The sequence below is a fragment of the Protopterus annectens genome, chromosome 2.part0, assembly GCF_019279795.1.
Source record: "Protopterus annectens isolate FY-2018-M chromosome 2.part0, PAN1.0, whole genome shotgun sequence".
Taxonomy (NCBI): Eukaryota; Metazoa; Chordata; order Ceratodontiformes; family Protopteridae; genus Protopterus; species Protopterus annectens.
The window spans coordinates 456,237,207-456,259,272 of NC_056728.1; the positions used below are offsets into that span (position 1 = coordinate 456,237,207).

The 22,066-nt window shown below is 41.7% G+C and overlaps 1 protein-coding gene across 8 annotated transcripts in view; it reads left to right on the top strand.

The window, feature by feature from the left end:
* TLE4 (TLE family member 4, transcriptional corepressor) overlaps positions 1-22,066 on the top strand; it is a 617,928-nt gene that overhangs the window by 449,426 nt on the left and 146,436 nt on the right. For all 8 annotated transcript variants that reach the window (XM_044060884.1, XM_044060882.1, XM_044060883.1 and 5 more), the window contains 4 exons: positions 1,709-1,762; positions 3,025-3,177; positions 3,420-3,552; positions 3,813-4,006. In XM_044060884.1, the coding sequence (XP_043916819.1) occupies positions 1,709-1,762; positions 3,025-3,177; positions 3,420-3,552; positions 3,813-4,006 (534 nt within the window). The remainder of the gene's footprint in view (positions 1-1,708; positions 1,763-3,024; positions 3,178-3,419; positions 3,553-3,812; positions 4,007-22,066) is intronic.

Sequence of the window (22,066 nt, forward strand, 5' to 3'; positions counted from 1 at the left end):
AGCCCTTTTCAGGACTTTTTTTTTCAACCTCAAATTTCCCCAAGGCCCTTAACAGAAAAAAAAACATTGAGGGGGCAAGTCAGAGGCTCATTCTTTAGACCTCCCCAGTAGCATTAAATGTAAAGCTCCATACTCTAAACCAAATACTGTATTACCTAGCAGAGCATTTTGAGCAAGGCCTCTACTATTCAGCCATCAAAGTTCATTTGGCAGCCATTCTAAATATTTTCATGAGGATCAATATGGCTTTGTGTAGCATCTCTGGAAGTTTGGAAAACCTTCCTGAACGTATCAGAACAGACACCCCCCCAAGCTTTATACTGACAAAAATCACTCTTTGAACCTGCATCCAAAATCAGGCTTATTTTCTGTCATAGTAAACTGTTTTTGGTAGTCACTAACATAGAGCATGAAGTTCTTGAAACCTGTTTGGCTATCAGAATAAACATCACATCTCACCTTCGGTAAGGATATGGTAATGCTTACAACCAGTACCTCATTTGTGGTTCAGATTGATTGTCAAGGAATCGAGTTTAAACCAATCTGTTAACATACCAAAATTTTGTCCCCAACTGCCAGTATGGAGGACAACACTGGTTCTGTTGGTTGGATGTCAACAGAATTTCCAGGTTTTGTTTTAAAAGGAACAAAGATTTCTGGAAGTGCGATTGGCTCTTCATTTCCTACGGCCCATGGAGGAGTGGCTCCCTGATGTCCAAGCTCAGCCTGTCCATTTGGATATTATTACATCCGAGGGGCACAGCCTTCTGGAGTCACCAGAATCTCATTCCACCGGAGCAGTAGGTAGTTCTGGGAACTTCTGAAAGGATGACTGTATTGACCATTTTTACACAACAGCCACTAGGTCAAACCCGAACACTTTTACCAAATACTACAAGCTGGATATCACTTCAGGGCATGAACCACAAACCACACTGGGGCTTTTGTGATGAAAGGGAGTGTTCTCACAGCCAGGCTCACCCATTTAAATTGGTGGGGACTCAGTCCAATAAGTTACAAATGTTATGTACTTTACCCTGACATGGATTTGTAAGAGTGGGTCCATCTATGTACCATTTCTCACGAATCTGACTCTTGTGCAAGGCCCAGGACAAGCAAGCTAGCCAGAGCTCCCTTCTGCTTGGCACCAGTGAAGCTACTACCGGCAAGTTTGTGTTTTCCCCTGTCAGGGATTACCTGAGGGGAATTGTCTGAGAGTAGATACTGGATGAAAAACTAAGATTGTGAAACAAAGAACTGCAAAGATAAAAGCTGAACAGAATGGTTGGAGTCAGGGGAGAGGCTGAACAGCCTGAAGACTTCCAATTGCTGAGAGATACTAATGGTTGATGGTGTACAATTCTGACAGTAACTGAAGATGGACCACTCCTTAGAGATCTGTTATAACAACTACATGTTTATTTCTAAATTATTGTTTTTTGCTTGTGCTGTACATTGAGGTAACAGAGGATGGTGTATGGAAGGGAACATCTAAATAATGTGCCACTAGAATCTGAACTTTTCCATAATTCTGGTGCTTGATGGAGAATCCTACAATGGAGTAAGATTGCTAAAGATGAGATCTTGACATATACAGTATAGTAGTACAGTGGTGTTTCTCATACCAATTTACATTTTTTGCAGGCTGAAAATAGTTTGTGGATAGACAAACTCCAAATTTTAATTTTTATTTCCCTTGTTTCTGTAGGATAGTGATGGTGAAAAAAGTGATGACAACTTGGTGGTTGATGTATCTAATGAGGTATGTTTTATTCATTTATTTTAAATGCCTAGTTATGACAGGGAGTTCATTATATTTATGGACATTGTTAGTTGCCCAGTAACAGTTCCTTTCCCCAACTCTGCTTAGCTTTTAAACAGCTGTCTGTGATGCATTTTTATCAGCAAGGAGGCTCTGTATAATGTTTAATAAAGGGGTCTGGCAGCAGTGTCTGGACTTTCCATTTGTGGACAAAGGATAAACTATGTGCATTAATAAGACAGGCGTTTAATGTATTAAGCCTTCACCTGAATATTGTTTGACTCTCTGTTTCTTGTTGTATAGTAGTCACAATTAAAATTATTTATGCTTAACATATCTTACAATCTCTACACTAATAAAAAGAGGGACAGAGCACAATCTTAGCAATTCTCCAGAGTTTGGATTCTTGTGTTTTAAGTGTTACAAAGTACAGTGTTTTGCCATACTTACTTTTTTTCTTCTGCCAGCAACTAAGCAAGTTAGTGCTGGCAGATCTCAGCTGGGTTGCTGTAGTTAATGATTTGGCTTCTAATCATTGCAGTTTTCTTTGTTAAAAATATTGACTTACTGTGCCCTCTTACTGTTTCCAGTCAAAATTAGGGAGGGATAGAGTTATTATGGCCAGCTTTTGCTATTACAGTATCAGAAGAGCAAATAATGTCTGAGGTGCTTGTTATCATTGAGTAACACACGTTACCTGCTTCACATTGTAGTATGGCTTATCAAACGAGTTTTGTTTTTGTTCTTTTATTTTTTTTAATTTATAGATGTGACAGGAACTTCACTATATTTATGGACCTTGTTAGGTGATCAGTGACATTCCAGTAACATTAATAGGAATAATGCGCTGCCTTTACCCTTGCTTCTGTAGAGTTATTACCCACAAATTAGATGGCATTATCTTGTCATAGCAAACATTTACCAGTATGTTTCAATTTTGGAATAGAACATTTGTTTTAGTTTTATTGAAAAAGTGTCTGAATTGCTGTATGTTCTGGTTTATTAATATAATTTTAGTTAAGTTGTCCTACAATGCCTTCTCATTTATTTATATTGATAAGTAAAGAAAGGCAGTATGATTTTCCTGCAGTCATGACGTTAGCTGATTACTCTGATGGAATTCCATTATATGTTCTTGTACTTCATATGGCAAAAATGTTTTGCTAACCAGAAAAATAATCTTATTGGCGCAGACGTGATCTCTCAGTCAGCTGAATTTCCTGACAATTTTTTTTTTTTTTTTTTTTTTTTAATTATTGTAGGATCCATCATCTCCCAGAGGGAGTCCTGCACACTCACCAAGAGAAAATGGACTGGACAAAACACGTCTGCTTAAGAAAGATGCCCCTATCAGTCCAGCCTCCATTGCATCTTCCAGTAGTACCCCATCTTCCAAATCCAAAGAACTTGGCCTTGTAAGTGTGTTTGTAACTTATGTAAATGACTTCTCTGATCTTACAGTTATTACCATTTTCAGAAACCACTGTTGTTGGAAAGAGCAGTCAATAATACATCCTAATGTTTTATTGTTTTTCATATTGCACTTTTTTTTTTTCTAACAGGGCGTTGAGACTTAGTACTTTTTGTGTTGCTTGCTGCAAAGCCAGCTTCATTTTTTGACAGAGATTAAATATGTTCTCCTTAAATTTGTTTTAAGAATGAAAAATCTACTACCCCGGTGTCGAAATCCAGCACACCCACTCCTCGGTCTGATGCTCCAACACCAGGCAGCAACTCTACTCCAGGGCTGAGACCTGTCCCTAGTAAAGCACCAGCAGTGGACTCCTTAGGTACAGAATTTGTACTCCATACAATGTCTGGGCTTGCTGAACTTGTAGCTTTTGGTTTAAACTTTATACAGATGTATTCTAGTGAAAGTGATACGAGTATATAGAACCTGTCTTTTTTCTTTTTTACAACTACTGCAAAACACTTTTATTATTTTTAATTTTACATAAAAATAATATTTAGCTCTTCAGCATGTAAGATTATTAATGAGTGCATTGCTAGTATAGCTGATCTTATACAAGTGTTTTTGTTTTCATTTCAGCATCTGGGTTGAGAGCCCCTATGGCAGTACCATGCCCATATCCAACTCCTTTTGGGATTGTGCCACATGCTGGAATGAATGGAGAGCTGACCAGTCCAGGCGCAGCATATGCAGGTCTCCATAATATCTCGCCTCAGATGAGTGCTGCAGCTGCAGCGGCTGCAGCAGCAGCTGCTTACGGCAGGCCTACATTGGTAAGTTTTTCACCGGTTGGCTTAATGCTGAATGTTAACTGTATTTTCTGTGTTATTCTCATATTTTTTCCATTCACTCTGCTGTCTTTCCTGGAAAGCACAGACCCTGGAACAGGAAAAAAAGAGCCAGGAATCACAACTACCATCTTTAGAAGATCAGTGGGTTTTGTACACTTCATAATTCCCCTGCATCATAATAGTTAATAGACACACAACTGAAATGGAGTCTGAATTACTGGCGCATTTTATAAGCATGTGCTTTCAAACACCCACCAGAATTCAGCTGTAGTTCTAAACATCTCTTGGCAGACCATGGTACACATCACAACCATTCCATTGTTTCTTCATCAACAGCCCTTAAAGAGGTGGCATGATACAGTGGGTCAGGCTGTGCCTCTTGATAGGTGAGACACCTTTTGGCTGCTCACTCCTGTCTCCTCTTTTATATCCTCCAGCGCCTGAGCTCATTAGTCAAGTCTGCATCACTGCTGTTGCTGTTAAGACTTCTGTCGCACCACTTTGTAAATGCTTAACTCTGAATTACTGTTGTGCATACTTTTGAGTTGCTGTTACTTGTTTAACTTGAAAGGTGAAATGTATTTAGTAACAGTTACTAGCTAAGCCAAAATGTAAAACTCTAGGATACTTTCCCATCTCAAATGTGACCGATTTAGCTAGCATTTGCTTCTGTTATTATTGTTTCATAGGTGTTTACTGGGCTAATGACCACAATGGTCTTTTTAAGTCTAGCCATGCATCTGAAATTTCTGACAAGTTCTGATGCCCTTGATAACTGTGTCCTTGATTGGTGTAAGCAGAGGTTTGGTAGATGAAACATGTACAAGCAGGGGCCTGGGAGATAACTATTTACAAGTTTCCTGTGTCCATTAGAGACATAGGTGCTAAACCAGGGATGAATTTCCTGTTCCCCATCCAGTTGTCAGTCTTGCACTTGAATTGAGTTAAGGAGGAATTCTGCTGACATGGATGGAGAGCCTTGTCCAGAGAAGGGATAGTCTCTGTGATACATATCTGTCTGTCCATCAGGTCCTATTTATAGCACAGGCAATGTTTCAGTCTTTAGAACAGGTAATTATGGTGCTGTTTGTTTTGTGGATGTGCAGGTGTTCCATCAAAGTGGGGTCTAACAATGCATTGTATGCTAGGCATTGATCTACTCTCAACAGGCTGTTGTTTAAGATAGAATACAGGGATAGGGCCCTGAGGCAGTCTTCAGAGGACATGGTACTTATGCCCTGCATTCTTTTAGTGAGGAACCGCTTTGGATGTTCCAGTTGTTGGGTATGCCTGGTTAGGTACATACCAAAGGGGGCATTATACTCAATGATAGGTCTGATGAATGCTGAATACAGTGGAACAATGACTTCCTTGGACCTAGATGTCATACTTTTATATATAAGTTGCGCAACATAGAATGATTTCCTCATTACTGTCGACACGTAATGGTCAAAGCCTAGATTGCTGTCCGTGTGTGTCCCTAAAGTCCCTGACTACTGAATCAGCTCTAAAGGTGTGTTGTCAAAGTGATACCTAACCAGAGGTGGATGATTTTCTGAAGGATACTATTATGCATTTCTGTGTCCGACCTTCCTGGAGAAAGTTTGTGTCAGTGTGAGATTCAATCACTGCTCCTAATTCACAATCTGCAAATTTAGCTAGCCAAAGAGCATTGACAGTGACCTTGACTTCAGAGAGTAAATTCTAAATAAGAGCGGTCCAAGGACCAATCCCTGAGAGTTGTGACTGGCATCTTTGTAGAAGTGGGCACCCCAGTTCCAACTTCCTGGGTCCTGTCTTTGAGCCAGTTGGCTATCCAGTGGGTGGCATATGAGTTTGTACCTCTTGAGTTTGTCAACAATGCCTTGGCCTGTGTCATGGTAGGCAGTGTGAACCATTTTGCCTATATCCATTGCTTTGGTGACCTTCTCAAAAAAGTCCACAGGATTGAGTAGACATGACCTGCCTTTGAAATCAAACTCGGTTGAGTCCAATGTCTGGAGGTTTGCTATATCGTTATTAATCATTTCCATGATAATTCTTTCCATGGCTTTGCATATGACACTAGTGAGACTTATGGGTATGTAGTGTCTAAGGTCTGTAGATGGCCCACCTTTGTGCATTGGGATGATTGTTGCTGTTCTCCATTCATGAGGCACGAAGCCTGTTTGTAAGCTACAGTTAACTAGCAATTCCAGAGACCTGATAGTTCATGTTTTATGCTATTTAGAAGGCATCCTGGATATTGTCTGGACCCATTGATCAGTGTTCTTGGCCTTAGAGAGAGCATTAAGGACTTGTTCCCTAGTCATAACAGGGGAAGTTATATTTGATGGTATTTCCTTGAGGGAAGGTGGGGGGGGGTGTAAAATTGGAGCTGAATTTATCAGCCAGGAGGTTTGCTATACCTTCTGGCTCAGTATAGGTGGCTCCATTTACAATGAGCTCTGCACACAATTGTATATTGCCTTTGGGGTTATGGACATGGCTAAGGAATGCTTTGTGCCTGGGAGGCCAAATTTACCTCAAATTTGGCTTTGGTAGACTTTATTTGTCCTCTTGAGTTTGTTTAGTTTGAGAGTGCTTCTATCCTGCTGGGTGCTGCACCCAATGATTTTCTTCCTTCTGTTACACAGCCTAATGATTTTGTGATTCCACCAGGGTGGCTTGTTTTTTGAGTTATTTGTATATTTCTTCCTGGTGGGTACAGCTGCCTCTTTGCAGCTATTAACGTGCTTGTATAGGGTTTCTGTGAACAGTTCTGCATAGACAGCAGTGGTCTCATGGTTTGTGGGGGCTTGAAATTTTGACAGGTTTTCATTTAATAGCAGGAAGTTAGCCTTAGAGTAGTTCCTTATTTTTACTTCAAAGGAGACCATTTTGTGGTCTGACATTACCAGGGAAGGTGTGCAGCACTCTTCCATATTAGTGAGGACCAGATCCAGTATGATTGCACCCCTGGTTGGTGTATTGACAATCTGATCCAGGGAGTTTGTGTTTACAAAATCCAGGAATCTCTGTGCCTGTACATATTGTGTTGTATAAGGTTCCCAGTTAATAGTGGGGTAATTAGTCACCCATGAATTTGGTATTGGGTTGGATGGTGAGTGTTTCCAGTAAGTTTAAATACGTGGTATGTGTTTCCTGGGTCATAGAGGGGGGACCTATAGCTTGCAAGGAAAGGTTATGCAACTGTTTTAACATAAAGAACCCTCCTTAATGAGTCAATTGGTAGAAAAGATGAACAACAATCAAAAACTGGCAGTTTCTACAAGCTTTTGTGCCTGGGGATGTGTGCTTATTTATTCCTGCACATGAACAATGCCACTTATCAGATATAGAAACTCTGTTGTTCCCTAAGCCTTGCAGTTCTTTTTCTGCTGGTCACATAGTTTGGACTGCAGTCTTAGCTTTGATTAGTGAAGCTTGATATTTGATGCCTTATATATGCTGCTAAGTCTCCATGTGGTCGGAAGATTACAAATCAAGGCCCACACTGGCATTGTATCATCGTTTTGGAGTTAAATTAATTTCAGAAGAAACCTTCTGGGCTCCAACATTTCTGAGATCTCCTTTAGTGAGGACTCAAGCCAATACCAGTCTTGTATCTCAGGGGAGAAACAATGGGCCAGAAGAAGCACATTCCTGGCTCCTACCTTAGGGACTGTGTCCTGGGGCACCAGCATCTGGAGTCTGAGATCCTCTTCCCTGCTGTGAGGGAGCAGCCTTTTGAGTTGCATGGTCATAAAGTGGATGATCTTAAAACCAAGATCTCATCACCCAAGATTCTTCCACAGCCTCCAGAAGACTGGCCAGTTCCTGTTGAATGGGAACTGTCAGATTGTTCTGGACAAAAGCTCATGGCTACACACTTGGGTAACAAACATGTATTCTGGTGTGGCCTTGAGCCACAGGTGAGGGACTCCACCATTAAAAAATAGTCTAACTTCCATTGCACATCTCTTTCAGCAAGCAGGTGCTCACTTGTATGATCTGTTTCATCAAGAACTGATAACTGTTGGATTTTAATTAGACTGCACTTGAATGCACATATATGGGTAATGGAGAATGTTGTACTCTTCCCCCATAGTATGGTGTGTCTGAAGTGCCTTGTCTTTGAGATCAATAAGGATAAGGCATCTTTCCCCTTTCAGTTTCCCTTCCTGGCTGACCACCTGCTTTTGACTCCTTAAAATTCTTGAGGCCCAAGATGTACTGGCCTTGTACTCATTCGTAGCTCCCCAGAAACATCTGGATAAGTATCTGTGGAAGAAGCATGAGGAGTCCTAGGTCATTACTCACATCTAACCTGTGATCAAAGCTGCTTCTTTAGTGCAAAGCAGTTATGACACTGATTCTGTTCTAGTGTTTCCTGAGAACGTGCCCTTTACAAACCCTCATCTTGGTGGATGAAGTCCCTTACTGATTTTCCTCTAGCTGGCTCCTGTATTATCTTTTTGGTCCAGCATAGATCAGAGAGCACAACACTTTGCTACTCTGGTGTGATGGCTAATAATAGGGACAAGATATTTTTAAGATTATGATACCATACATCCACTAAGGAGATTCATTTTCATTAACCTTTTGGACTTGGGCACATTGGGCATGCTTAGCTTGGTGGGTGAAACTTTCCCAAAGCTGCTGTCTTTACCTTCTCCGACTCATTATACCTTGTGTCTGTCTCCCCTGTTTCTGTTTTCTTCCAACCACTGAATGCTTCTGGTTAAATTCCAAACAGTTTCACTCTATTTTGAGTTTAAATCTTGAAATTTGTTCTGTTTCTCACTGATGTCCTTCAAGGATGCATCTGCAGTCCTTACATATGGGTTGTCCTGCCTCAGGCAGCCCTTCAGTCGGCCGGATTCCAAAGTCTGGGTCCGGCGTCGGCTGATGTCGCCCTTTCCCCGACGTCAGAGTGCCTGGGGTATAAAAGCGTCAGCCGATGCCATCTTCCCCAGTCTTTCTTGCTGCATGGTGCCCAAAGCAGAAGCAGTTCGCAAGTGCCGGTCGGCCAGCTCTTGTATCTTCAGCTACCGAAGACTTCAAAAGCTAAGTACCCCGTTGGGGACTCTTTCTTGCCTCAGCCGATGTCAGATCAAACGCTTAAAGTTAATAATTGCTTAACTTGTGGGAAACAAATACCTCATAAGGATTTCCACTCCTACTGCCTCCCCTGCCTAGGCCCAGACCACGACGTCTCGGCCTGTACTGCCTGTGCCTCCTTCAATCGACGCACTCTTAGGCGTCGGGCGGAGTTTGCAGAGGAATTTTTTGGGGCTAGTTACTGTTACAATATGCCGTCGGAGACTCCGACTTCTCATTTAACCAAAAAACGGAAGGACAAGGACCGACACACGCGGACCGTGGTTTCGCCTGAAACCACAACTAGGCCTACCGCGAGTGTCTCTGTCTTGGCTGAAACCGAGTCCTTGGTACTTCCGACCGTCGAAACCGCACAACCGACAACCTCGGCCCCGGAGGCCTCTTCTGAGTCGGTTATAGAATTTCCCTCAGAGACCGGGGTTCAGGAAACTTCCGACACCATTCCCCTAGACAAAACTACACCAGCACGTGGAGCAGCCAGGCCTCCTGCATCCATGTCCATTAAGGCATTCACTAGGACTAAGGCTGCAAAGCAACCAAAATCTCTGCCTCCCAAGGGAATTCCTCTTGGATCCACTACAGGTTCACAGATTTTAAGTTTGGCTGAGGACCTTATTTCCTTAATTAGGGGCTCTCAACCACATCCGGACAGGGGCTCTCAACCTCCTCTAGACAAAAGGCCCAGGGTTGAGCCCACTGATCCCCAGTCCTCTGATGAGGCCTCAGATGGCTCTGCTCTATCGGACTACCAGGAGGAGGCCTTTACGGCCTACGAGGATTCTGATGCAGAGGAATCTATTCCCTCGGCCTCCCCTCCTGAAGAGCTGTCCTTTGGGGAGACCCTTCACTCCATGAGAGAGCATTTCCAATGGCAGGGCCAGGAATTCTCTGATTCCAGGAAGAGATTAAGGACTTTTTTGCATTTACCTCAGCATAGACCTTTGGCTATTCCTCCTGTTTTAAATGTCATTGATGATGTGTACTCTGAGTCTAGCATTACCCCTGACTCCCTTCCTCCGGCTCCTGTCAAACCCGATAGGTACTACAGGGTCCCGGACTCACATCATTTCCTTTACAAGGCCCACTCTGCTGACCCAGAAACTATTTCCCAGGGCCCAAAAGGGGTTGCAACTGCCACTTCCAAAAATCCACTCCCCTCTGAAAGGGAGTCCAGGGCTTTAGAGAGATGGGGTAAAAAAGTGTATACTTCTTCCACTCTTTCTATGAGGGCTTTAAATTGTCAATTCCATATGATACAGTACCAAGAGTTATTTGTTAGATGAATTGCATAAAAAACTGTCTTCACCTGAACCCTTAGATCGCAAGTCAATTCAGGATCTGGTACATAACTCACAACAGGTTAGCAACCATTTCTTGCAGTGTGGTTATGATGCATTGGAAGCTTCATGTAGGTCAGCAATGACAGGGACAGTCATACGTAGGCATGCTTGGCTGAAGAACAAACTCTGCCAGATCATGTTAAAGCAAAGCTTCTGGATGCGCCACTGGAAAAGCAAAAATTATTTGGCTCCACTGCTCAGGGGGTCTTAAAGAAATTTGAGGAAAAGGCTAAATCTGTACAAAAAGTCAAAGATTTCCTCCAGGTCCAACCACCAAGATTCAGTAGAAATTGGCCTTCTAAGAATTGGTCCTTTCCGGACACACAGAGATTTCAGAGAGGCAAGAACAGGCGTGCCAGAGGTAGAGGGCAAGCTAGAGGCTCCTACAGAGGACGTCAATGGCAGCCTCCTAACCAGAGAGGTAGTGCAGGACCTACAACTGCTGCACAAGGACAGACTCAATGACTTCACCTTGACCCCGCCGACCAGGGCTCAATTGGAAGCACCTTTGGGCAGAAAGCTATCTTTATTCTCAAAAAAATTGACACAGCATTACAAGGGACAAATGGACACTGCAAATAATAGACAAAGGATGCAGGTTCCATTTTCATACATTACCAAAAAGAAAAGGCATGCCAAACCTGCCACCGAATCAAAGGGCAGAGGCTTTAAAACAAATTTCCAACCTATTGCGAATGAAAGCTATAGAAAGGGTTTCTCTCACAGAACAAGGCCAAGGGTTTTATTCAAGACTATTCCTTGTCCCAAGAAAAGAAAAACAATGGAGGCCTATTCTCGACTTGTCCGCACTGAATACTTATCTCATTGTGCCAAAATTCAAAATGCTGACCCTACAGCAACTCCTTCCCATACTGGGCAAGGGGTCTTGGCTGGTAACTCTAGACCTCAAGGAGGCATACCTGCATGTCCCTATCAGACAAAGTTGCAGAAGACACCTCAGATTTCTTGCAGGTTCAGAGCATTATCAATTCTCAGCATTGCCCTTTGGCTTATCTACTGTGCCCAGAGTATTCACGAAATGCCTGGCATCAGTAATTGCACACTGCAGACTTCAGGGGATTCAAATATACCCATATCTGGACGACTGCCTTATACAAGCGGACAGCCAACAAACTTTGGTAAAACACTTGAATTATGCCATCCGCCTACTTCAGGCCTTGGGATACACAGTCAAACATTCACAAATCAAGACTTGTTCCATCCCAATGAATAACTTTTCTGGGTGCGGAACTAGATACAACCACCCAAATGGCTTTTCTCACAGAAGAAAAACAAAGACAACTACCGGATTACTTCGAAAATCTGACAAAACAAACTCAGCTGACTGCAAGGAAAATCCTGCAGGCCCTGGGTTACATGGCATCTTGCCTTCTTCTGATTCCACAAGCAAGGCTGCATATGAGGAAACTACAATGGTACCTAAGGAGTTTATGGTCTTAACACAGTCACAGCCTAGAAGCTTTGATACCACTCATTCCATGCCTTCAAAAGGAATCTCTGTGGTGGGCTCAAGCAAGCCAGTCAAACAGGGGTCTGCCCTTCAGCAAACCAATAAACAGCCAAACCATTACAACGGACGCTTCAGACCATGGATGGGGAGCACACATGGAGGACAGATGCATCCAAGGACTATGGTCACAGAAAGAATTGCGCATGCACATAAACCAAAAGGAAATGCTGACAGTGATACATGCAATCGAGGCCTTCAAACACTTTCTGCATCAAGGCCACCTGCTAATAAGGACAGACAATACCACAGTTATGTGGTACATAAACAAGCAAGGAGGTACCCATTCCTACCCTCTTTGCAGGATGGCAATGAATCTTTGGGAACTTTCCCTAAAACTCAATATAGAGCTGCAATCCCAGTTTATGCCAGGAAAAGACAATACACTGGCGGACAGCCTAAGCAGAAATATCATGGATCCACACGAATGGATGCTGCACCCAGACATCTTCCTTCAGATAACACAATCATGGGGGAGGCCGGACATAGATCTTTTTGCCTCCCACCACAACCATTAGCTGAAGAAATTCTGCTCAAGGACATACCACCCACAAGCATGGAAAGTGGACGCCCTCTCTTTCAGCTGGAATACTCTAACAGTGTACGCATTTCCACCTCTTCCATTAATGATTAAGGTCTTACTGAAAATCAGGACAGAGCAGCCAAAAGTGATTCTGATAGCTCCGGACTGGCCAAGGCAGCACTGGTACCAACTGTTAAGGAGCATGTCACGCACGAAACCGTGGCCTCTACCACAATGGCCACTTCTTCTGACACAGCACAATTACAAAACTCTGCACTCCAGCCTGGAAACCCTGCGGCTGACAGCCTGGAGAATACCTTGACTCCTCACCAGGAAAAGCTATCCAAGAGAGTGAAGGATATCATCATGGAAGCTCGCAGGCCTTCCACAAGAAAGGCATATTCAGCAAAATGGAAAAGATTTCGCACTTTGAGCACCGCAAAGGGTTTAGATGCGACAGTGATGAACATGGCACATATCCTGGAATACTTGGCAGAAATGCTCCACAATGGCCTTTCTTACTCTTCCATAAAAATTCATGCTTCAGCAATTTCAGCAGAATACAATACTGATCCACCTGTCTTCTCTCATCCTCTCCTAAGGCAGTTTCTAAGAGGAATTAAAAACATCAATCCTCCAAGGAAACCACCATTGCCTACATGGGACCTTAACTTCATGTTGGAAAAACTAACTCTACCTCCCTTTGAACCAGCAGCATCTCAGAACTACAGTTCCTGTCTTGGAAGACTGCCTTCCTTCTGGCCATAACCTCAGCAAGAAGAGTATCTGAATTGCAGGCCCTCATGGCAGTTCAACCATTCCTTATTTTTCATCAGGGCAGAGTCTCATTGAGAACCAATCCTTCATTCATGCCAAAGGTGGTATCCAGGGTCTCATTGAACCAAGCTATTCACCTGCCTACCTTCTTCCCAAATCCACAAAACAAGGGGGAGAAACTTCTGCATACCTTGGACATTCACAGACAGTTGTGCTACTACTTGGACAGAACTAAGACTTACAGAAAAACTGACCAGCTGTTTTGTAGCTTATGCTGCTGGTATACAAGGAAAAGCAATTTCCAAACAGACAGTTTCAAAATGGATAGGGAATTGCATTCGATTATGTTACTCTTTTCATGGCAAAACTGTGCCAGCTACAATTAGACCTCATTCCACCAGAGCCACAGCCACCTCCACAGCCTTCTTAAGAGGGGTGGCTACCAAGGACATTTTAGAAGCTGCTACATGGAGCTCCGTGCATACATTTTCCAAGCATTACAACTTACCCTTATATTCCAGATCCAGAGCAGGCTTTGCTACGGCAGTCCTGCAAGGCATTTTAGCTACACCATCCTTTACTTAGATCCTACCACCCCCAGCTTAGCTATGGTATTCTACCCATATGTAAGGACTGCAGATGCATCCTTGAAGGACATAGTACAGTTTTATACCTACCATAAATGTAGATGTCCGATAGGTATGCATCTGCAGTCAGGTTTACCCTCCCTCCTTCCCCTCTGTGATATTTCTTGGGTACTTATCCCTCTTATAGCTAGCTGGGGTTATCTATTATGGTGTATTTGTTTTATATAACTGTGCATGTTTGGAAATTTTTGCATCTCTCCAAATTTAGCCTTCCTTAGAGGGCACCTGGCATCTGGGGCAAGAAAAACTGAGGAAGATGGTGTCGGCTGACTCTTTTATACCCCAGGCGCTCTGACATCGGGGAAAGGGCGACATCAGCCGACGCCGGACCCAGACTTTGGAATCCGGCTGACCGAAGGGCTGCCTGAGGCAGGACAAACCCATATGTAAGGACTGCAGATGCATACCTATCGGACATCTACATTTATGGTAGGTACAAAACTGTACTTTTTCATGACTGTGGGTGAGTAGCCCCCCAGTGTTAGGTAGGTCTGTACCTCTTCCCCCATGTAGGGCCCTCTTTCCTTGATATCTCCTCTGAGTTCTGTGCTACCTTTAAGGGGGGGGGGGTCTGTCATTGCCCCTTCTGATAAAGGCTTGTGACTCCACTCCACTGTCAACTGTAGGATACAATCTCTTGGTCTCTATGCTTTGGTACCAATTAAGCCTGCTGTTGCAGTAATGGTGTTTCCCTTGCCAGTCCACCCAATAAGATGTAGAGCAGTGTTGGCTAGGGCATTGCAGGATATTTAGCTGCAGTTGTCCTAATGTCCCAAGAATTAGCCGTTCTGATGTTGGAAACCCCACTGCAGGATCTTTATTCTACTCATACACTTGTTTCTCAAGAGACTGTCTCCCTGCTGCCTTTGCAGATGCACCATGGACCTCTGGCTTCTGGTCATGTGGCTTCAGAAAAGCTATTCTAAAAAAGGCACGCATTTTGCTCTTAACAGAATAAAAGGAGTATTGGGGAGCCAGTAAGAAGAAGAGCAGTGCAGCATTACTGCAAAATGCCCTTGTATTAGAACTCTGCAGGAGCATGTAGTTTGTAACTCAAGATTACCCTTTACCTTGTATCTGACATAAGTGATTGCAAGGCATTTAGCCAGGAAATAAGAGAGTTCCACTCTCAGAATAGTACTGCTGAGCTAGTAGGTTACAGGAATTGTGTGGTCTGATAAGAGCACATCTGTTAGTGGGACTAGAGTTATTCCTGTAGGGGCCTTGATGCAGTAATTTAAGTACAGCTCAGAACTTACTAATATTGCTGTCATATGAAATAGAGCAGCAACCTTTTATGAATGACAGGGCATGGCCAGCAAAGGTTGGTGATGACCTGGATACCCTCAGAATAACAACAGTGACGAGGAAAACTGACTGTAATCTTTTTCTTCTTCATAACAAAGCTTTTATTGCTTTTACTGACTCTCATGTATTTGATGCAAGAAAGGAAAAGTCTCATAACAGAGGCACAGAGAAGAAAAAGAAAGATCCGAGCAAAGTGTAGAAACATTTAATAAATTAATTTACAGACCTCATTTTTAAAGGCATCCTTTAAGATGTGCAATTTTCACTACAGCACAATTTAGTACACTAACTCAAGGATGTAAAGTGATACACATGTAAGAATTTAGTCATTTAAAAAATGTAAATGCAGACATACTTTAATCTTTTGACTTCATTAACATAGTATAAATAAAAGATCTGACTGTGGTTTTGAAACATTCATTTAAATGAGAAGCCTTAAATGTCCTTCAGCCCAAGGAGTGATTCAGGTAAACTGAAAACTAGAAAATGAAGGTCGCATAGTTGTAAATGAGTAGAGGATCTAACAGAAAGAACCTGGCAGAGCATGGAAATATGAACATACACACTTAAAACCCTCACTTTATCAGAGCATTGTGAAAGATGTAAATATCATCTTTTGGAAAAAGTAGCATTTCAGGAATAAGAATACACCATGACACATAGGCCTCTAGTAGTTCACTCAGGGTGGCAAAAACAACTGGACTTCAGTAGATTAGTGCACTTCTTTCAGTGCTCACATGACCTTATCAGCATACCACAAGTGGAAAGTCTTTTTATTGTGTTCTGAAATATTCAGCTTTTCAAGAAGGCTTTAGTGTTGTTAATTCCAGAGGTGAATAACAAGTAACCGAATAAGAAAACATATATTCCATAACAGATAAGTGAAGAGCTAACCATATGGTGAGAGCAGGGTCAGCTTTTGAACAAATATTCTCTGGTCGGGTCTACTTCAGTCTGCATGTTGTTCTGCATGTTCTGTACACTTGTATGAACCAGAGAAGTTGCACCACTGGGGATTATCTTTACCCCCCAGCAGACTGAGTTTGAGGTTCTCAACTTTCATCACTAATTTGGCAATGGTCAGTCTGTTTTCTAGGTAAGGGGAATGGGGAACGGTACATGCTGCTGAGGTTGCGTTCTGTGAAATAGAACAACACGTGACTTTTGATTAGTGTGTGGTGTGACACTAGTGTTATTACAGGCCTTTCACAGATTGTTGATGCGCAGGGAAAGGAGAATGTGTTCAGGGACACGAGCTTTAGACGTAACCTGTGTTTATATGGACAAGATGTGAGACAGTGTGCCCACACCCATGCCCATACCTCTGTTCAAAGACCTCAACACCAAGTTTTGAATTGCTGGTGCATATTCTGTCAAATACAGTGCTCTAGAAAAATTAAGGAAGTGTTTTGGGGTTTTAGTGAATTCTATATATTGCATTTTTAGTGTAAAAATAGTATAAAATAGTCTAATTGCAAGGGACTACTATGAAAGTGACTCAATGTCAGTTATTAATGTATGAAGGTAAAAAAATGAAAAAAACTGCTGTAATTTTGAAATGTAGTTTAACTTTGACTAGTGAGGGCTTTTCTTAATTACAGTAGAGTACAGAACAAGTCTCTACTCCCAAACGTCATTCTAACACCGTCACAAAAGCCAGGATGCCACCAGTTTCCCATATTTTGAGTACAGACTCCTGCTACTTGGTTAACACTTGTTAAACAATGTCTCTTCCTCGTCTCCCTGCATTCGTACACAGTCTATGTACCTCACACTGTACTACATCATGTCCCTTAAAATGTTTCTCCAAGCTGTTGTCGCTCTGGTGGACCTGTAGTCCTGGAGCTTATTATAACTGTTATTTAGTTTAAGTCTGTAGGGGGCTGAGTATTTGTGTAAACTGATAGCTTCAATAACACTTATTGTAGGTTGCCAGTATATTGATGCTTCTTTTTATGTTGTGAGTAGTGGCATGGATGCACAGTAGATGACTTTTACTGGATTTCACACTGCTGTTATTTTTTTGATTACATTTATTTTGTACTTCTAACAGGTTGTAGCTAAAGCGAGGCCCTTGTATATGGACATGATCTTGATATAGGCAGTTTTTTTACTGTATCCTGTTGTAAACTCATGCTGAATTATCAGTTAGAATTTGGCAAGCCCCTGTATAGCAAATTATTTGAGTTTGTAATACCCTTTCAGAGATTTTTGACAAGTGAACAGAGTGGAAAGAGTGAGCTTTATTCAGATCCATAGGATTCTCATCCCTGCTTAGTAATATGAGCCAGCCAGCTTCAGAGTTTCATAACCAGTCTGGCATGTACTATGATTATGTGCTTTTGGGGACTGGAGGAATATCTCCATGAAGCAAATCATCACATCATTCTTTTGCGTATAGATTGTGACATCCCTCACATTAAAAAGATTTGAAACTAGTTGGAAAGGGATACAGTCTACTGGGACACTGTAAGCACAAAAAATTGAAACTAATGTTTTTGGCGTTCCATAGATAAAGTGGAGTAAGCTCCTTTTTTGCTTTGACGTAGTACATTATTATGCCTACCACAGATGTCTAGATTCCTTTCTGAACAAAAATTTATATTTCCTGTTTTGTCACAAAGAAAATACACAAAATTGCAAACATATTGTATTATTGTAACAGAGAACTGTGCCCACAGTCTATTTTCTCTAAAGTGATGCTTTCATGCATTTTGACATTTTCATACAAAGCCAGAAAACATTACAGGGAACTGTGAATTCATATAAATTGAGGAGTTACCTGGTTCTGCTACCTTTATACCTAAAAGTGTGATTAAGTGTAGTTTATAACTGAATGCACTGATTTCTTGCATAAAGGAATTTAGTTGAAAATTTCTTACAGTTCACAGATACGGTCCAGTACTGACTGACACCACTGACTGGCCTGCGTGGCCACTAGATATTGGCAGGCTTCAGTTTCCATTACATTTGGTTATGTTACTGGTGGCTGTATGAATTTTCAGTTTGACATCCCAAGCGCATAACTGCACTGAGTTCTATCAGAAGTAAACATCATATTTTTTTCTACAAAATGCAGAACTTCTCTTATTGTAAAGATGTTACCAAAGCTCCCTGTACTGACTACGGCAATCTTGCAATGCCATCCTCAGCACTGAGCTGTATTTAAGTACTTCATGGTGAAATGGCTACCTGAGATGTGCATTTTTCCGTAGTTTAGTTCCCTGAAAGTTTTAAGAACTGTCTAGCAAGTTCTTAAGTAAACTTAAAAGGATATGCCTCTTAAATGTTGCTTTTTACAGGCATTTTACAGTGGCAGTATCGCTTGATGCATTATATTTTGTATCATTTAGAGACTGGTTATAGGAAATCTCTTCAGAGTGAGCAATGCTACTAGTATATGTCCAGAATATGTCTTTATTGAATTGTCATTGTATCAGACATAATAATCTTGTATTTCCCCAGCAGAGACAATGTTTTTGTCACTGGATTTATGCTTCACTACTTAGGTTAAAGAGAGATTACTTAAAGATATGGCTGTGTAAATTATATAGAGGTATTTATATTTGAATTCATCATTTGATTACATTCTTTAACTGTCATAACATATTTTATGCAAAATGTATTAGAGTAAATGTACTAGAGTAACTTTGTTATCAGAAGGTACCCCCAATGGATGTAAACAGCCATTAGGTGGGGTCCATTTTCATCATTTGTTCACAGACATCTTTCGTATATGTCAAAATTGTATCATTAGACTATCTTTATGTCATAACTGAAATATTTTTTTCAGAAAAGATGCATCTCATTAGTTTTTTCTTGTGACATCAGAAGTAAACAAATAAATATTTATCAAAAAGGAAGTGTAGCAGCGGTTATTTTAAAAGTTACTGCAAAAATGCAGATTTTACAAGCATAGACAGATGCACATTTGAGATGCTGTCACCTTTTCCTTTAGTTCTTTTAGGTTATGTAGTATGCTGTAAATATCCAGGAGTCTCGTCCTGAAAATGTTATGAAAGTTAGGAATCCATGTGCAGATATTGCCATTGTTGATATAGTCAAGTTTGGGTTAGAATAGCCATTATGAATTGACAGATTTGCAACATTTGCAAAATATTCAGTTTAAAATAAAAGTGCAGCTATTGGATCTTTTCAAAATATCTCAGAGAAGTTATCAAACTGTAGCTAAATAGTATTGTGTTTTGATGTCAGGGTTAAAAACGGTATTAATTTCTGTGTAAAGGTGAGATTTTCATTTTGCTTACATACGCACAAAATGACACATTATTTCATCTTTAAGGTTCAGTAAGCAGCTTTCCCTTTGGCACTAGGGGTGCAATGCAGTGAAAGTTTGTAGATTATTATAACAGTATTACTTCCCGAAAATGTCATAGGGATATGTTATTCCAGAGTGGCATGATGAGACAGAGGTTAGCATCACTTCCTCACAGGGCTTGGATTCTCTCTCAGTTTTCTGTCGGCTTGCCTTCTCTATGCAGTTTTCTTGTCATTGCTGTGTCTGTGTGGGTTTTCTTTTGGTGCTGAAGCTAGGATTTGTTTCTTTACATTGCATTCAAGTGCTGGATAGGTTCCAGTTACCCTGAACCTCTAAACTGGATTTAGTTAGTAATTTGTGAATTGAGTGAGTGTTGATTCATTTTGGAGATCTAGTCCTTAAGATATCTGAACATAAAATAACAAAAAAACAGTCGGCAGCAGTAATGTGGAGAGAGCTTTCTTTAAAATAAGCAGTAATGTGGAGAGAGCTTTCTTTAAAATAAGCAGTAGTAAAGTGATTAATCCATTCCCAAACCCACAGTGAAGGAGTTTGGTAAATGTAGTAAAGAATACAATTCTGAGGCCCCAGGAGAAAATGCTTCTGCAGCCAGTTCCAGGTAAATGGGGAAGTACAGTTCTGATATTTTTTAGTCATCTTTTGACAAATTCCCCTAGGTAATGCAGATGAGTTCTAAAAAGGTATGCTCTCAAATACCTGACACAATGCTTATTGTTTGTGTAGCTGTCCTTTCATTTTTTTCCCCTTACTACTTAAAAAGAGAGCAAGAAGACTTGAACTTTCAGTTAGAGCAACCCCTAAAAGAAATTCTGAGAAATTAACTGTAAGAAGAGGTTACAGATGTTCTTCGTGTTTCACTGTTGCGGTCATCACATTTGGGTTATCTGCCTGCAGGTAGCCCTCAGCCTGCCTGAATTCCAGAGTCTTGGGATTTCTGCATTGGATGCTGTCGCTTCTTCCATGATGTCAAGTCGTCAGGGGTATAAAACATGCAGCCGATGCCATTACGTCATTCTTTCTTGTCGTGTGGTGCCCGAAGCAGAAGCAGTTCGCAAGTGCCAGTCGGCCGACTCCTGAAATTTTCATTTTTCGAGTGTCAGGCCTGAAGTCTTCTAAAAGATAAGTACCCTGTTGGGGACCCTTTTTTTCTTGCTCTAACCGATGTCAGAAAAAAATTAATAATTATCTTGCCTGTCGAAAGCAAATACCTCAGAGATTTTCATTCGTACTGCGTCACCTGTTTAGGCCCAGACCACGGCGTCCCTCGCTGTCGGTTTTGTGCCTTGTTCAATGTCCGAACTATTCGTCGTCGGGCTATTTATGTAGCTAAATTCTTTTGCTATTGATCTCCGTACTCCGAAATGACTTTGGTAAGCCATCCGATTACCCATCTTCCAAAAAAATGAAAGGATGAAGACAGAGACAGACCGAGTAGGTCCAAGACTGCCGACGACACTACCCTTAAGCTAGTCACCAGTCTACCAGTACTCAGTGAGGGGCTTTCACAGCCCCTGATACCCACTTCTACAGATTCGCAGGCCTCTACTGAGACCCATTCAGAGTCTGGTATGCCGCGAGATGCTTCTTCAACTGTGGAACCTGCGTGTGTCTCTACCTTGGATGGGTCCGGAGCTGCACCGGCTTCTGAGGGTGTTTTCAGATCTTCCGATTTTCATATTAAACCAACGACTTCCTGTCAAACCAAAAATACCGAATTTCTCAGGCCTAAAGTTCGCACTGCACCTAGGAAACCGATGACCAAAGTGCATTCTAAGGCCCACATGCCACAAAAACAAATAATTAGAATGGCTGAGGACCTCATTACTTTAATTAGAGGAAGTCAGCCTTCCCCCCTCAAAAAGACCCAGAACTGATTTTTCTTCTGATTCTTCTGATCAGGATTCTGATTACTCTGATCCTTCTGATTTCCAGTATATACCCTTATCTACCTATGAGGATTCGGATGCAGAGGATTCCATTCCCTCTGCTTCCCCTCCAGAAGATTTTTCCTTTGGTGAAACCCTGCACATCCTTAGAGAACATTTCCGCTGTGAGAGCCATGACTACTCCCAGTCCAAAAAGAGACTCAGGGAATTTTTACGCTTGCCTCAGCACAGGCCTCTAGCTATCCCTCCTGTTCTGGAAATTGTAGATGATGTCTTCCTGGAATCCAGCCCTTACCCTTGATACCTTGTCTCCAGCTCCCAGGAAAACTGACAGGTACTATAGAGTGCCTGACTCCCACAAATTCCTTTTTAGAAATCCTTCTGCCTGCGGACCCAGAGACCATTTCCCAGGGGACCTAAAGGCATTAAGGTTACAACTGCCAAAAATCCTACCCCTTCGCACCGGGATTCCAGGGCATTAGGCATATGGGGAAAAAAGGTATACACCTCTGCTATGCTTGCCATTAGGGCTTTAAATTGCCAGTTTCATATATTAAAGTAAGTATCAGCAGCATATTTTGGAGCTAATTAAACAAAAAATGTTGTTGATTCCTGATTGTGCAGAACACA